At 48.7% G+C, this 17,678-nt stretch overlaps 1 protein-coding gene across 4 annotated transcripts in view; it reads left to right on the top strand.

Annotated features, from left to right (window-relative positions):
• Positions 1 to 17,678, top strand: part of NDP1 (Tetratricopeptide repeat (TPR)-like superfamily protein) — a 102,016-nt gene that overhangs the window by 3,129 nt on the left and 81,209 nt on the right. For 2 of the 4 annotated variants that reach the window (XM_086799474.1, XM_086799473.1), the window contains exons 3-4: positions 15,245 to 15,318; positions 16,942 to 17,043. In XM_086799474.1, coding sequence (XP_086655600.1) covers positions 15,245 to 15,318; positions 16,942 to 17,043 — 176 coding nt within the window. The remainder of the gene's footprint in view (positions 1 to 15,244; positions 15,319 to 16,941; positions 17,044 to 17,678) is intronic. The other 2 variants (XM_086799477.1, XM_086799476.1) reach the window with 1 other exon arrangement.

Genomic DNA, 17,678 nt, shown 5'->3' with positions numbered 1-17,678 from the left:
GTTCAGGGGAGCGCGTCAGAACGCGCAACCAGTCCTTCAGTTTGCCAATAGAATTTCGACTTTATGTCTGCAATTAGGCTTATCTGATACGGACAAGAAAGGGCAGTTTTTGTATGGCCTGGACACGCAAATCCAATGGGAGGTGCGTATGTTTAGCCACCTTTGAGGACGCACTCTCGCTTGCGCAGAGTGCAGAAATGAAACATAATGGTGGCAAGCCCAAGACTTCCCAGCCGGCTTCTCCTAGGACTAACGCCTCGGGGGGCAAAAGCCAAAACCAGACCGGGTCTTTCCCAGGATAGAGTCCGAGAGCCTCTGGCTCCAAGAACTCGAACAATGCATCTAAGCTTACTCCAGACCAGAAAGCGGAGGCAGGCAAGACAGGTGGCAAGTTAAGTGTTGAGGAACTTTCTCAGTACAAGAAGGAGGGTAGATGTTTCTGAAAAAAATTAACTCAAAATGAACTCTTAAGACTCTTAAGAGTTTAAGTTACAATGGGTTCTATTGCATCTAGTTCGAAATTGAGGTTCAAAATAAAAATAGCTATATTTCATCCATGGATGGATTTGCTCTTGAGGGGGGTGGGGTACGGAATTCTTTAATGATTGCTTGTCCTCCTCTGTATATTGCCCATTTGCCATTCTTTCTTGCTTCTTTAACTTTATTCAGCTCTGCCGATTTGTTCTTGAGTTGTAGCGGGGTGAGTTCATCAGCTATCCATACCTTTGTCCCTTGGAGAGACCTTGTTTGCTTCATCACTGCTATTTTCTCATTGTTGTCCATATAGGAGACTTTTGCCTGTGTACCCTTTACTATAATAGAGATAGGGTCTCCTAAGTCCATGAAGGGGACTACTTTGCTCAGTTGTGCTGTAAGTACATCTTTATCTAATATGTAGTCTTCTCGAAGCTCTTGAGCTATGTCTGCCCTATCCTAGCCTTGAGGAAGACCACCGACTCTGATTACCTTTTTGTAACTTTCCATTCGTTCCTTTTCTTTGACCGCTGATATGACTTCTTTAACAAAATCTTGTGAGTTAACTGAATTTACCTTTGAAACATGGTTTGTCGTTTCTGTTTGTAGTGTTGTAGGTATGGGTCCTTCTCGTGCTTCCTCTTGCTTCGTCTTCATGGCTTGCACTTGCACTTTCAGTTCGTTGATTTGTTCATCTTTCTTGATAGTCTCGTGTTTCAGTGCTGCTAATTCTCCCTAGAGTTTCTTCAGTTCTTGCATGAGGTAGGCTTCCCATGGTGTCGGCTTGCTCACGGGTGGAGGAATGGGCGGTAATCGTGAAGCGGTGACTGAGGCAAAAGACTTCTTACTTTCCATGTGTTGCTGCTGATAAAGGAGAGGGCTGTTGGTGGAACGAGTCCCCCCTCAAGGGTACCCTCTCCCCTTTGGGGGAGACTCAGAAAATGCGACCTACAAGATGCTCAGCTGCAGGTGCAAGGGAGAGTTATGTTGCTGCCTTGGGGGCCTGAACGAAAGAAAGAAAGATTTTATTAACGTCTTCCAGAAGACCGAACTCGGCCTATGAGACAAATCGGCGGAGAAGGTAACCCCTAGGTACACGTATGATGTCACCACCTCCACCTGGCGTCCTGCGAGAGTGAATGTCAGCTGACTCCTGCCCTGTCTCGATGTATGAAAGACCATAACCTTGGTCTTCCCAAGGTTCACAGTAAGACCCCTCTGTGTGTAGAAATCATCGAGTGCATGTAGATGCTGCTGTAGACCTCCTGGAGACTCAGACACCAATACAATATCATCAGCATAAAGCATAATATGTACTGAGGTACCTGCTAAATCAACTCCATCTCCGCCTCCCTGTGTAATGAAGTCAGCCACCTCATCAATGTATAACCCAAATAGCGTGGGGGAAAGTGGGCATCCTTGCTTCACACCAATGGTGCTAGCAATAGTCTCGGACATACCTCCTGGACATCTAACTCGCCCAAAAACCTGCTCATATAATGCATAGATGCCCCATGTCATATTTGCTGGTATGCCAAGAGACTGCAGGCGCTGAAAGAGCCTCTCTCGTGGTATTGTGTCAAATGCCTTGCGGAAATCCACAAAGCAGCAATAGAGCTTTCTCTTCCTCACTCTGGCCTGATCAATCATACATCTCAAAGTGAATACATGGTCAGTGGTAGAGAAAGCTCTCCTGAAGCCTGCCTGCCCTGATGAGTGTAAACCTGCTCGCTCAGCATATAAGCTAAGCTCTTGCTCCAACACTGCACCATAGAGTTTGGCCAGCACGTGGCCAAACCATAACCGTCCTGTAGTTGCTCGGATCGAGCATATCCCCTGTTTTGTGAATCGGCACAATGGTGTGCATCGTCCACTCCGCAGGCAAACCCTCTGCTAGTTGCCTGTTAAACAGGTGTGCAAGAAAAGGAGCCAAAGAATCTACTGTATATATGAGATGCTCACCCTGCAGGCCCATATGGTCGGCAGCCCGTCCATGCTGTAGGCGGCGGATAGCTTCCTGTACCATTGAGTGGGTAAAGAAGCTAGCTGTGGTAGGTCGAGGCTCCTGTGGCTGAGGTATAGGTGGCTGCTGTGGGGCGTGGTATAGGCCCTCTGCATATGTGTGCCATGTCTGTGGGTCTGCAATAGGTGTCGGTGTCTGGGGCTCTCTGAAGTGCCGCCATGAGATAGGGCTATCTCTACTCATGAAGAAATGAAAGATCTCTAGCTCCTGTATCTTTTTGCGAAGGCCCGCCTTTTGCGGCGAGTAAGTCTCCTCATCTCTCTCCTCGACTCCTGCTCTGTGATGGCTCCCAAGGCTCTCTGTATGCGGAGCCGTGAGTATAGGGATCTGCACTCGTCATCATACCATCTGTTCTGGGGCATAGTCCCAGATCTCGCAGGCTCTCCTAAGTGGACACGATGTGGGAAGCTCTGTAATGCAGCCGTGTGTAGGAGTGATGCTAGCTGGGCTGTAATGATATCCTTAGGTGCCAGGGGATCCATGAGTAGGAGCCCATCCTCTACTCTGCCAGTGTATATGTCTGCCATGTCATGTGTGAAGTAGATGGTAGTGTGTGGCGTCGGTATGTGGGGGGCTGGTGATACTGGTAATCCGGCTAGTGAAAATGCCAAGTATGTATGATCTGCCCCAATAGGACGAGGTGGAATGGAGAATGAGGTGACAAGCTATGATGCCTCCAAAGACCCCATAATGTAGTCTACCACCGTGCCTCCGGTCCGTGTATGACCTCCATGTGAGAAGCATGTCAGCCCTCCTAATCTCGGCCACTGTAGCATCCCGTTATAAATAACGAGACGATGCCTGGCTCTCAACTCTAGTAAGTGGTCCCCATAATGTCCTCTGTCTGGTCCAGTGTCCTCTGATGCCCGACTAGCCCCTATCTCCTTTGGGTCCATAGGGTGGAGGATCTCCATGTCATCATAGTCATACACCTCACACTGTCTGCTCTGTGTGTGGGCATTGAAGTCGCCCGTAAGAAATACTTCCCCTAGTGTAGAATAATGCATAATCTCCTTTGACAAACAAGTGTATGGCGAGGCTCCTGTCTCCTCCTCCTGTGGCATGTCCTCTGTAATGACATAGGAGGATCCTGATGGAGGAAAGTAACATAGAGCTATGTATATAACCCTGTCTTGTGAGAGATGTAAGCTGATCCACATGTATCTGGCCTCTGGATCCTGTGCTACCACTCTCAGTCTCCCCTGTAGCTCCCGTCTGAATAGAACTGCTACTCCCCCCGACCCTCTCGAGGTACCCTGGCGTGTGGTCCTCCTGTATGCTGACTCCCACTGGAATCTCTATACTCGAGGTAGCCCTCTCTCCGGGCTCTGATGTGTCTTTGTCAGAAGTATGATGTCTCTGTCAGAATATGCAGCGGAGATGATGACCAAATCTGGGAACACAAGAGCAAAAGCAAAAAAACGCAGGCAGAAAAACAGCACAAGAGAGAGACAGATGTAGGCGTGTAACTCTGCTCTATATACACAAGAAGATCCCGAGATATGATACAAATAAGGTATGGGGGCTGAGGACCTATATATACTCCCCTAGAGGGCAGTCGGCCAGCATCAGGAAAGCCCACGACTGAGAAAAATGTCCACGACTGCTGAAAATAGCAGTCGGCCAGCTACAGATGCCTCCGCCTAGTCAGAACAAGTCGGCCAGCACTCTGACAGCCCACGACTGATGTAGATCCAGTCGGCCAGCTTCAGAGTGTTCCTGGCATCACCTGGCAGCCCTCCCAAGCCTCGGAAAAATGGGAAAAAATAGGGGAAAAATGCGGAGAGTGGGGAAAAATGGAAAAACACCTCATAAGGGCGGGCACACCCACAACAAAGGCCCTGGTGTATAAAACTAGACAGGAGATGACTTCTAACACCCCCTCTCAGCTCCTGGCTGTGTGACCAACCACTGGGAGCTGGGGTGCCGCCTGAGCAAATCCAAAGAGAGCGACTTCGTGAAGAGGTCCACCGTACTGTCCTTCGTCGAACAGAACTCTAGCAAGATGTCATCAGCAACAATCTGTTCACGAACAAAGTGCCTCTGGATGACCAAGGGTTCCTCCAGTGGAAGCCCAAACCTGCAATGTAACCTCCTCCTGCTCCGTAAAACTGCTCCTGGGCCATAAGTAGATCTCCTCGTGTCCGGATCTCCTCCCCAAACCGAGTCACTCCAACCGCGGAGTCGGACTCCATCCAACAATCCCCCTCCTGTGTACAAGAGTCCATGATCCTTCGCATGCCGCAGAAACCACAGGAAACGCAATCCTGCCTCACAAAGAGACATCTGCAACCAAGAGCTCAACTGCCTCATCAGGAAGCTCCCGTCCAATCCGGTGTCCATCAACCAGATCCATGAACCATACAGCTTCTGAATCACAGAGACATCACACTGCTCACAAGGATCAACACCTGTTACGGTGCACAAGCAAGTCCTGGAAACCTTCTGAAGACCACGCAAGGCCTTCTGAAACCTGTCAACCACCCCCTCTGAATCCGGAACCACAAAGCCTGGAGAAATCACCTCCTTCTGCAAGTAATCACCTGTCACCTGCCTGGCTTTCCGAAAGGTCCCCGTGGAAAGAACATCCTCAACTACTGGAAGTTCTATGTCCTGAACACTACGAGACATCAGAGCATAAGTGACCTGTTCAGCTTCCTCTGACTCACGAACACAAGAACTACCAACCTCAGTACTGGAAAGTTCCTGCCAACCGTTGCCATCTACTGGCAAGCTATCCACCATCTGGTCCCGGAAAGCCCGCACCTGCAGCGTATCCACACCTGAGTAGCTATTACCATACTGCCACTCATCACAATCTTGAGGACCTGGGAGAGAGAGTGCTGAAAGCCTGTAGACTCCATTCTCCACTCCACCTTCCCAAACCACTTGGCCTGTTGCTTTGTCCCGGAGAGCAACAAAATGCTCATCAAACTCTACCCGTACGCCAGTCTTGCAAACCTGATGCACTGACAACAGATGAAAACCAAGTGCCGGAACATACAACACCTGGGAGGAATGCTTCCCCCCTCTGCCATCGGGAACTATCTCCATCCTGCCCTCACTGTGAACTGGGATAGTGGACGTATCCCCAGTAAGAATATGACCAGAAAGCCTGCAGAGATCCTGTAAACCGGAACGGGAAGGAGTCATGTGCCTGGAAGCACCACTATCGAGAATCCACTCCCGAGTATCCGTTGCGGAGAGTCCTCCAATCTCCTCCCTGCCTGAAGAAAATGAAACATCGGTGTCCATCACCTCCAGGTGCACAAAAGCCGGAGTCTTCATGATTGCTGAGGAGTCTTCACCCTTCTCGATCTTCCGCTTGGGACACTGTCTCCAGTAGTGGCCTTTCTCGCCACAATCATTACAGGTCCTCTCTGCCTTCAGTTTCTCGCGGTCAGCGTCGGACTTCTTCTCAGAAGACTTCTCCGATGAAGCCTTCCCTTTGCCCGAGTTACGGCCTTTCGACCGTTGGCCAGTAAAGGCCTCCGAAACTCCACCCTGAGGAGGGTTCGTGAATCGTTCCTCCTGGTCCAGGACCATGGGCACAAGCTCCTCCCACGTGATGGTGCTGAGCCTGCCACTGGTAATCAAAGAAGAGTAAAATGCTGAGTACGAAGAGGGCAAATGTGACAGCAACGTTATGGCCATGTCCTCTGACGATATCTCCTTCCCAGCCTGAAGAACTTCCTGCTGAAGAGCCTGCAGCTTGTTAATATGCTCCCGCATCGTCGACGACTTTGCAGGGCTCATAACTCGCATCTGTACTTCCAAGGAAATCCTCTTCATGGGCGATACCCTGTTGTAAAGTGAGGCCAAATGCTGCCATATACCTCTGGCCAGCGTCATGTGCTTGACATGATTGATTACCTGCAGTGTGCAGTTGAGGAAAATAAACGAACGGACCCTGGCGTTGACACGATCCCACATCTGTGTCTGGGCCTCCCGGTCCTTTCGGGTTGACGGTAACTCCCTTTCCTCTACTTCCGGCCGTGGAACACCAACAACGACGAAATCGGCGAGATCGTAGGACTCCAGAACGGATTCCATCATCACCTTCCATATGCCGTAGTTGCTCCCGTCCAACTGACGGTCCACCGGGAACGTGGGGAGTGTCGGGATCTTCACGTGTCTCTCGGCCATCTCAAATAGATCTGCCATAGCGGGGATGTACTCTGAAAAGGGTGGGTGGGTGGGAACAAAGAAGAACTGATACCTGCAAGTGGCTGTCCAGCAAATCAGCCCGCCTTCCTCTTGCTTCTCCTCTTCCCGAACAGTCCAAAACAGTCCACCAATCAGCCACAAAACAGCCCCCTCTTGCTCACACAAATCCCAAGACCTATCTAGAGCCTAGGGCTCTGATACCATGTCAGAATATGCAGCGGAGATGATGACCAAATCTGGGAACACAAGAGCAAAAGCAAAAAAACGCAGGCAGAAAAACAGCACACGAGAGAGACAGATGTAGGCGTGTAACTCTGCTCTATATACACAAGAAGATCCCGAGATATGATACAAATAAGGTATGGGGGCTGAGGACCTATATATACTCCCCTAGAGGGTAGTCGGCCAGCATCAGGAAAGCCCACGACTGAGAAAAATGTCCACGACTGCTGAAAATAGCAGTCGGCCAGCTACAGATGCCTCCGCCTAGTCAGAACAAGTCGGCCAGCACTCTGACAGCCCACGATTGATGTAGATCCAGTCGGCCAGCTTCAGAGTGCTCCTGGCATCACCTGGCAGCCCTCCCAAGCCTCAGAAAAATGGGAAAAAATAGGGGAAAAATGCGGAGAGTGGGGAAAAATGGAAAAACACCTCATAAGGGCGGGCACACCCACAACAAAGGCCCTGGTGTATAAAACTAGACAGGAGATGACTTCTAACAGTCTCTCCCCACCATAACATGCTCCAGTCGTCCAGGCTGCACCCATAGTGAACCATTACAGTTCCATACTGCCATGTGTATTTGTGTCAGTGGCTTGGTCTGTGTCCCATAGGCCCCAAACCGCTAATCCATGGGCCGGCCATCAATGATGACCCGACCATCTCGATAGAAGGCCTTCTTGCCTTCTTTCCTCGCGTGTAAGACTCGTGGCATGCAAGCTCTCCTATGCTCAAGCTGCATCCTCGTGAGATCATCATCCAAGAAAATAGGAGCTCCCTCTAAACCTCGTAGTATGACCCTCTTCCTCATGAAGGTGACCCTCTCCGTCTCTCCTGCAAACTGTAGGATGAGGGCTCACTTGCGTGTTGAGTCTTTCCCGGCTCTCCATGCTTTGGTGAAGGGGAGAGGGTGCTCTTCCCTGTAGCCGAGCTTCATGCATAGAAGCTGTCCATCTTTCTCGGGAGTGGAGTCGGGTGTCTCGGCTATACCTGTGACTCGAATGTTGAGGCGGCAGGCATGCCTCATCTTCTCCTCCTCAATGGTGGTGTGAATGATTTGGTGTTCTTCCCTTTGAGTCTCCTCCCTCACTTCTTTACGGATGTTCTTCTTCACCACCTCAACCCATCCTGACTGCTTGGCTTCGAGTTTTCCCTCCATGTCCTTTGTGATCTCCTTGGAGATCTCTTCTTTGATGGCCGTGAGAACGTTGTCATTGATCTCCCCTTCTTCCTTCTCAGTATTCTTGATGGCTACCATTTCCACTTTCAATGCACTCACCTCCTCCTTGAGTGCCGTGTTCTCTTGTTCGAGGTTCGTGACCCGTGCTTCGAGAGCCATGATGTGCCGGTGTAGTTTGTTCTCCACCTCATTGAGGTTGGAATCGGATGTCTTCTTGTTCTCCTTGATTAGTGCCTTCATTGCCGTCTCGAGGGCCTCGAGTTTCTCTTGGAGACTCGGGGCCATTCCTCCAGATCACTCTGCAGTCCTTCCCACAGGCAGGGAGGAGAGAGAGAGAGAGTTATGTTGCTGCCTTGGGGGCCTGAGCAAGGGTGGGTGCTGAAAGGGGGGCAGCCAGCGCAGCGAACAAAAGGCGCAGGAGAGAGAGAGAGAGAGAGAGGCCTAGAGGCTTGGAAGTTGGAAGACTCAAGAGGCTTGAGAGAGAGAGAGAGAGAGAGAGAGAGAGAGAGAGAGAGTCTAGATAGTAGAGAGTAGGGCCTTGTGTGAGAGGCTTGGAAGTTGGAAGTTACTAAGTTAGAAGAAGCTTGAGGGAGAGAGACTAGAGAGAGAGAGTTGCTTGAACTTTGAAAACTTGAAGGGGTGTGTGTGTGCTTGTAGCCTTGTAGCCTTGTTCTTATATAGATATTAGATAGGCAAGAGAGAGAGGCAAGGGCAAGAGAGAGACAGAGAGGCAAGGGCCAAGCCTCAAGGCCCAAGGCCCCAAGGCCCCAAGGCCCCAAGGCTCAAGCCTAAAGGCCAAACCTCAAGGCAAGAGAGAGGCAAGGGCCAAGGCCCAAGGCCCAAGCCTCAAAGGCTCAAGGCCTCCCCAAACGGCCAAGCCAAACGGCTAGAAACAGCCAAGGCAAACGGCTAGAAATGTCCCCGCAAACGGCTAGAAACGGGCAAAAGAAACCAATCTGACTGTGTAGAATGGCTCACTGCCGTCCCTCCACAGTGCCGTCCCCCACAGCCATCCCCGTTCCTACTGCCGTCCCCTTCACCGTCCCTTGTGAGGGACGCCTCCAGGGGGACGTCCGACCGTCCCCTGCTGTCCCCGTTCTTGAACCGTCCCGACTCGGCGTCCCTCCGTTCCAACAGTCCGTCCCTTCCGTCCCCTGTGACTATGGACATGACATTTGTTCCACATGAACCTGAAAAGATTTTTGGATTTCATGAAAGAAGATTGCGTAATACGCTTATCACGGAATACAAGATCAAGTGGAAGGATCGTGTTGAGGAGGACGCTACATGGGAGACATTGACTACTCTTCAGAGAGATTACCCTGGCTTTTTAGTGAGCTCAGGAGTGAGCTCTTAGAGGAAGGGGAGTATGTCATGTGCACAGTGCATATCTGCCGTGTGCTACACGCACACAAGACTAGCTTCGAGGTTTGGGGAAGCTTGGAGCTAGGCAAGCTGATTGGCGAGCTGAGTTAGAGATAGACTAACAGGCGAGCACCCAAGTATGGACAAGCGGGCGCCCAAGTGTGGACGCCTGATGACCGGCCAAGAGCCTATAAAAGGGTGGCCAAGGTTAGTCATTAGTTCATAGAGTCTCGCGTGTCTTTGTGAGAGCTCTATGGTCAGGATCCTGGATCTAGTGCAGATGTGCACCTGCTTCATGATGCAGTTGAGGCCGGCAACAATCTCGAGGCCCGAGGGTAGCTTCGTGGCGGTATGGGACGTCACGAGGTAGAGATTGGTCGGTACGTCTATCTAGCTAGCTCAGCTCGTGGCTCGGTGGGGACAACCAAGACTTGTGGGCTTGCCCACAGTTGTCAAGGTTGGGAGGTGAGTCAGGCCTGCACCCCCTTCACGTTTGTTTGGTTTGTTTGCAGGTTTCGAGTCTTGTACCAGGAGTGTTCTACGAGGAGATCCTATGGGGATTTTACACTCTTCCTACTAGAGCTCAGCCGACACAGAGAGTCACTGCTCAGAGATCCTCGCTCCCAATAGCCCACCACCAGTTTTTTCCAGCCTAGAGGGGTGGATAGGGAGGCACCAGAGCCCACCATAGTGGATATGAGAGCCTATACCCTAGTGCCCCCTCGCAACAGGCCCATCGGAGTCGCATCAGATTAGGCACGCACACTCTAGAGAGCTAGACACCCTTGTAGGGTTGGACCCCTACCACCCCCAGCTTATCAACCCCGGATTTAGGAGATCCTGGCCCGCCACTAAATAAATACCATCATCCTCACAGTAGACTATCGACATCTCTAGCCTTCTTGTATCACCCATGATGGACATCCTGGATGGCCCCTTGGCTGACTTACAGGGTTGGTTGATTGCTTTTTTTAATTCAGCTCTCCCATATCCCATCACTTATTGTACCCTATACCTAGCATAAAAGGATCTAGATTTTTCGTCTTGTATAAGCTCAGAGTCTGAGATCTTAGCTTTTAGTTTTTAGTTTTATTTTACTGTTGCTTTATCTTATTTCATCCATAGATTTCATGGACACTATGTACACATCATTTTGGTCTCATAGACCCTTTGGGTCTTTGAAGATGTTAATATAACTTTCTTTCTTTCTTTCTCTCTCTCTAGAGTGTATTCTATCACTCTCTCTTTAAGTTTTCACTGTCTATGCTTTAGCTTCAGCCATTTTTCCTTTCAACCCTCATAGCCTAGTAGCTCAAGCTTAAAGAGAGAGTGTGTTAGAATACACTCTATAGAGAGAGAGACTTGCACGAGCCAATGATGTGATTGTTGTGTATTACTTCAAACAAGTACATTGCTTTTATAGCTTTAGAAGCATAGGATGTGACATCACTATTTAGGCCAAGCTATCATATAGTATCTAGACATTATGCTCGAGTCCTTAAGAGTGTGTTCACACACACAAATACAAGAGCCCTTTGTAAGAGGCTATTTACACACAAATCTATTGTACTTTGATAAGGCCGAAGCTCCATGATTTCTAACATGCTTCTTGTCCAAACCTACATGAAAAGAAAACACTCAGGCCTTCAGTCCTAAGGCTCTTGGAAACCATGTGGCACCCCAATGCCATACCTTGGATGCTGAGTAGCAGTGGATATCAGTCCATCTTAGCAATTTGCACCTGTTTTGGTTGAGAAAAGCTGCTACATTGGAGCTTGCGCTGCTGATTTTCCTGCCCCCACCTGCCCCTCTGCTGCCCTCGCCTGCCCCTATGCAGCCCCCCGCCTGCCCTCCCCTCCCCTCCTGCTGCTCCCGCCAGCCCTTCTGCAGCCCCCCCTGCCTGCCCTCTGCTGTCTTCGCCTGCCTTTCTTTAGCCCCCGCCAGCCCTTCTGCTGCCCCCGCCTCCCCCTCTGCAGTCCCTGCCTGCCCCTCTGCTGCCCCCACCTGCCCCACTGCCTTTGCTACCCCAGCTGCTCCCGCCCTTCTGCTCCTGCCTTTGCCCCCCTCTTCTGCACCCGCCTCTCTATCAGCAGCAATTTTACTTGGATTCAAGTCGGCCGCCCATTTTTTTTGATTGGCTTTATGGCTTCTTCTGCCATAGCCAATCTTTCGTCACCCCCATTGGCCGGGAGAATCATCAATTTTTCACAAGACGAGCTCACCTCTCTTCAGCACGACATTGACCTTGAGGTCCAGACTACCCTTGTTGCGAGAGTTTATGGTTCCCACCCTTCTTGTTCACAGGCCCGTGAATGGCTTCTAGCAGCTCTCCCTTCGGAGCTAATTGTGCACTTTCAGGATACTCGTTTACTTGGTCGAGGCTTCTTCCAGGTGGACTTTCATTCTTCAGAAGCTACTTCTCAGGGTTTGGCTAGCAGCCCCTTTCCTCTTGGTCCTAGGAAGATTTTCTTCTTTCAGTACCAGGTGGGCTTTGATCCAGTGGTGGAGGATCAGCGCCTTACCCCGGTCTCATTACGGTTCCCTACTCTTCCTCGGTCCTATTGGAAGCTTTTAGCTTCCATAGGGGCATCCTTTGGCCAAGTTCTAGAGGTACCAATCCTCCCGAGCTCTCCGGCCTCAGCTGCCGTTACCGCCACTCTTGATGGTGTACCCTGGGTCCTTGTGCTTGTTCCTGATCCATCGATTACTGATGATCATGTTTTGCTTCAGAGACTTGACGGATCTCATTTCCGCCAGAGGATGGAGATTGCAGGCAGACTTGACCAGTGTCGGATTTGTCATCGACAGGGTCACATTGCTAGAGATTGTCCCAGATCGAGGGGCCATGCTAGGAGGCGACGTGGTCCTGCCCATCAGAGGCCTTCTGCAGATGTCGAGACTCCAGCTGCTCCTTTGCCACAGCAGACCACACAGCGTTGGGTTGTGGTTAGGGATGGCAGGCACCCTCGGACCCCCGTACCTGCCCCTTCACCCACACTCCCTGTGGAGCACCCTAACCCCTATGCAGCTCTTGCCTCACAGGATGTTGATCCTTTTTTGGAGGATGAGGCCTTGCAGGCACATGATCTGGATCCCTCACAGGAGGATGCTGCATTACAGTTACAGGATGATGGCACCCTTGAGGATGATGTTGCACATTCGCATTGTCATGGTACCTCTCCAGTTCTGAGGACTAGCCCTGGCTTTTCCCCGGAGTGGGAGAGATAGGTAAGGTTTACATCGTCAGATTTTCCCTCCCTTACCTATGTGAGACGTACTTCCGCCTCTAAAGGGGGTCCTTCGTCGACCACGAGATCTGGTCATTCCCTACTCTGAGTCTTTATAAGGATTGTCTCTTGGAACATTCAGGGTCTTGGGGGTTTTTTTCCGTGTCGACGGAAACAAATTGTGAAAACCCAGCTTCATTGTGCAGTCACAGGTGGACCTATGGATATATTGCTCTTGCAAGAGCATAAACTGGATGCTAATCAGTGTGGGAGATCAGGCAAGCTTCTCTCAGGACACACCTTTTGGTCACCGGCTGTTGGTACCAAGGGTGGTGTTTGTATCTCTGTTTTAGCTTTGATCTTGCCTTGCATCATTGGACATGGTGTCATTTTGCCCGCGAGAGCATAGTGGATCCTTCTTATGCAGGGCACTACACGCATTGGTATTCTCAACCTCTATGCTCCTAACCATAGAGGTGAGAGGATTGCCTTTTGGAAATCTCTCACTACATTGATGCCTCTTGCCGACCATTAGATTATTGGTGGGGATTTTAACATGGTTGAGATGCCAACGGATAAAAGAGGTGGACATGAGGGCTTGGTGCATCCTCTTGAAAGAGCGTCTTGGGAGAGGTTTATACTCTCCATTCATGGTAGAGATTGTTGGCATGAGGATGACATTTTGAGGAGTCCATCCACTCTTCTTTATTCATGGTCTAACAGGAGAAGAGATGTAGGATGTATCTATGCACGGTTAGACAGATTTTATGTGGATGATTGGGTGCTTGACAGAGGTGGACATACTTTGATTGCTACAGGCACCTGCAAATCGGATCATTGCCCAGTGGTTTTATGTATTAGAGATCCGAATTGCCATGGATCAGCACCCCATGTACGCATCCTTGATCATTTGTTTTCAGATGCAGAACTATCGCGTCGTATGCTTCATATTTTGAGATCTCATGACTTCTTACAGGCCTCTCAAAGCCTGGCCTCTGCTCTCTGTGATATTAGTGACTTTTATCACACATGTGCCCTGTCTAAGAAGCAAGAGACCTTGGACTTAGAAAGGGCTATTAGACGTAGATTGGTTGCCTTGCAGAAAGAGCACGAGAAACATCCTCATGCTCAATGGGTTGCAGATTCTTTATGTACTATTAGAGCAGAACTTCATCACTCTCTTGAGCAGCGCGCGGAGTGTTGTTTCCATGCCCAGGAATCCTTTTGGACACAGATGGGTGGCAGATGTAACAAACATTTCTTTGCTTCTCACGGCCCATCTCATGCTAGAGATAGTGTCAGACAGTTGCTGGGGATTCACATGGTACTCTTCACTCAGATCCTCTCATGGTTAGACAGATTGCCACCGATTTCTACTGCCAGCTTCTTAGTGCTGAGCCGTATTCTGATCTGAGACACAGGGCACAGAGGAAGGTTTGGAATGCATTGCCACATTTGATCACTGAGGAGCTGTGCCGCCGCTCTGGATGCCCCTTTTTCTATGCAGGAGTTCAGTCATGCTCTTTTTCGGGGGAAAAGAGAGATTGTGTTATGCCCTCATAGGTCATAATGTGGTTGGATTTATTATCAAGGTTACACTTATACTTTGGAATGACCATGGATAGAGACACATAATGGTTAAACTTATACTTGGGAATGACCATTGATAGAGACACATAATGGTTAAACTTATACCTGGGAATGACTATGGATAGAGGCATTAATGGTATTAAGTGACTTATAGGTCTTTTTTGGCACATACAAGTGTGAAAGGACCTAATTATTGTTGGAATGATAACCTAACCCCTATATAAGTGAGTTATTGGGTCACAATCAAGCCTCCCCTTAGGTGGATTTTCATGGAAAGGTGGCTTTGGTTTTGCTCTAGCTACACTTGTATGGTGGGCTTTGGTGGTATGGGACATCAGGGGTTGGGCAGATAGCACGGCTCAGTGTTGGTCTAGCTTGAGGCTCAGGGGTGCTCTTCATGGGAGAGATGGTTGGGTGGTGAGCGTGCCAAATGATCTTTTTGTTTACATAAGTTTTTTTGCTGGTCTTTATTTTACAAGAGATCAAAACCACCCCCACACATGCTAAACTTTAGGTGTGCAAAAGATCCATGTTTTTGGTGCACAATAGGCTTATCTCCTTTGTGTTCTTCACAACAGCCCTTTGTTTCAGGTTCCATGGTTTATATGTTCTTCTGGCATAGGATGCTCTATACCAACAAATTTAAAGGTCCTGTGGCTTTTTTCTCTTTACAGTGCAGTTTCATTGATTTACTCTGGTTACTCTGGTGGTTTTATTTCACACTTTTATTAAACATAAAAAAGTTCTTTCCTTGATACATGCACTCATTTTGTTTGAGTCTCACTTCTTCTATGTGTATCCACACAAGACTTTTTCTTTTTCTTATAACTAAAAGTATCCTCTTTTTTCTGTCTCCATGTGGTAAGAGCTTAAAACTTGCATGCTGCATTTTCCAGTGTGTCCTAGCAGATGTATATAAATATGAAACCTATGGCAGTCATTTCACAAAATAAGCAGTTTGTGGTTTCTACGAACCTGAATAAGTGACTTGTTTTTCAGGTCTAATTTTGAAGCTGCAGCTGAATGCTTACAGGAGCTGGTGAATACAAGGTCTGTGCCCCTGAAAATTAAGGGTAAGAGCATACTATTTGAAATTACAGCAGACATGAATTTTGAGTAGCTGGAGTGTTGGGTATTTTTGAGTCTCGTGTGTGCATGTCCACCTCATGTTTGTACGTGTCCCGCCATATGTGTGCACCCATGTTTGTATGTCCATCTTGTCCAGTGTGTATCCACTTATATGTATGTGTGCGTGAACCACCTCTTAGAGGGGTCATAATAATATTTGTCTGTGATGATGCAAACAGTGATGTCAAGAAGAGAATCTTTGTACTTATAAAAGGTACATGTACTTGATTGAAAAATCAACCAATCAAATTATCATTGTGTCGTGCAGATCGTATCTCTTGAGTTCTCTTCGTTTTCTCTCTCCACTCTCTCAACACAGTCAACATGGCTCTCATCTTCCACCCGCCATAGCCCATGCTGCCATAACCCTAGCATGTGCCCTAATACCAAGAATTGCTATTAGAGCTAAGGTCACTCACACTCAGCTGATCATCAACGCGTCCATCTCTTGCCTCGGCCCACCTCGGTGCACACACCCTCAGCACAGCATGATCACTGTTGGCTTCTTCACACAGCCTCTTCCGCCCAGCCATACAAGCTACCCCGTCCGCTGCTTCTCGACACCGGCGGAGACTACAACAGAGGATCAGGACCATACTAGCACGGCTTGGGAGACGTCCAGTCAGAGTACTCACCATGGAGGACATTGAGGATATCCGCCATCGACCGATGAGAGACATCTTTGGATAGTGATGTGTATGATGCTTACCTTTGTTGCTGGAGTTTTCCTCCCAGATGTTATCCATTAGGAGCTCCTAGTACCGTACTTTTCCTCATAGTTATTTCAGTTTCAGTTAGTTGTTTTTAGCTTTTCTTACACAGACATTGTATCAGATCCACCAATTGTTGTAACCTTTTTGGTCTCATAGGTCATTTTGGCCTTCTGAAGACGTTAATATATCATTTCATTTCATTTCATTTCTCCCAGCCATACGAGCTGTCATTGCAGTGCTTGGGCCCTGCTCCCTATTCTCACGCTTTAGATCCAGCGTAACCATCAGTTGTAAACCAGTCAGCATCCTAAAGATGCAACACGCTGACCTATTTAGCCCAACACTTGCTGCCACTTCTTCATAGCTTCTCCAAAGCTACTTGTGCATCTTGCCTGTGTACGCAGCCCAACACCTGCAACGATGCTGGACATCAATGCTTTACCCACCACAGTGCCATCCCATTTCAGTTTGGACCTTGTCTACTACTCGTCGACACGTGTATCATCTGTGCTGTATTCCTCGACGCCTTCTGTGCAGAGTGAAGCCAAGGCGGTGGAGCTAACACATAGAACCAATCGAAGATAAGTTTTTTATTTTATTAAAAAAAAAAACTAAGGCCTAAAGTTTGAAGGGTGGTGTAACACTACCTATACAAGAGTGCATTCACATGCTTTATTAGAAAATGAGCATTTACACTGTGATGGGTATTCACATAGACAATTTCACTTCATCACAAGTATCTTTAGCATCTCCAGTGATGCACACATGGGCATTGGTGAAATGCTTCTACTTTGTCATCAACATGGGCTTTCATGGGTCTTTGTGAGATTCTCATGAGCTTTATCAATGACATAGGCTCCTGCAGGAGTATCAAAGGATTCATCGACAAATATTTTGTTCAATCTTTTTGCACTTGGGATCCAAGCGACCACGGCATGGAAACGCCGCTGCAAAAAGGTGCTCTGCCACCATCGCGATTAAGGGGGGGATTCTTCCTCAAAAACCCTTTTTTTGTTTTTATGTGTGTGTGTCGGTCATGGGTCCCGCGCCCAGGTTGTCCCTCGAAAAAGATTTGTAATAAATGTTATGTGTGTGTTTTTCTCTTTGTGTGCTTTGAGTCAATTATCTTCAATACTTCATTGAAAAATCAGGTAATCAAATCATCATTGTGTCATGCAAATCCTCTCTTGAGTTCTCTTCGTTTTCTCTCTCTTCACTCTCTCAACATAGTCAACATGGCTCTGATCTTCCACCCGCCGTAGCCCATGCTGCTATAACCCCTAACACCAAGATTGAGGACACCCTAGGACTCAGAGGAACGAGTGAGCAAGACTTTACCATGCATTGATTTGTGTGTGTAAACGCGCCCTGGGTAGGCTCCTGGGGGATGGGGGCGCAGATGAGCCGAGAAGAGTGGAAGAAAAGAAGGGGCTGAGGCCCCAACACAAAGTTCTCCTGAGCTTAAAGTCTGTACACCTGTTCCTTGTATCCTGTTCCAAGTAAAGGAGAGTATGTGAACAAGATATCTGTCCAAATGAAGAGATTGAACATGACAGGACTATGTACCCTTGATAGACTCTTTACACCTGGTT

Source organism: Cibotium barometz, chromosome 6, assembly GCF_041138505.1.
Source record: "Cibotium barometz isolate CiBa-2024 chromosome 6, ASM4113850v1, whole genome shotgun sequence".
Lineage (NCBI taxonomy): Eukaryota > Viridiplantae > Streptophyta > Polypodiopsida > Cyatheales > Cibotiaceae > Cibotium > Cibotium barometz.
The sequence above is the reverse complement of the archived record's forward strand: the minus strand, read 5'-3'. Positions and strand labels throughout refer to the sequence as shown.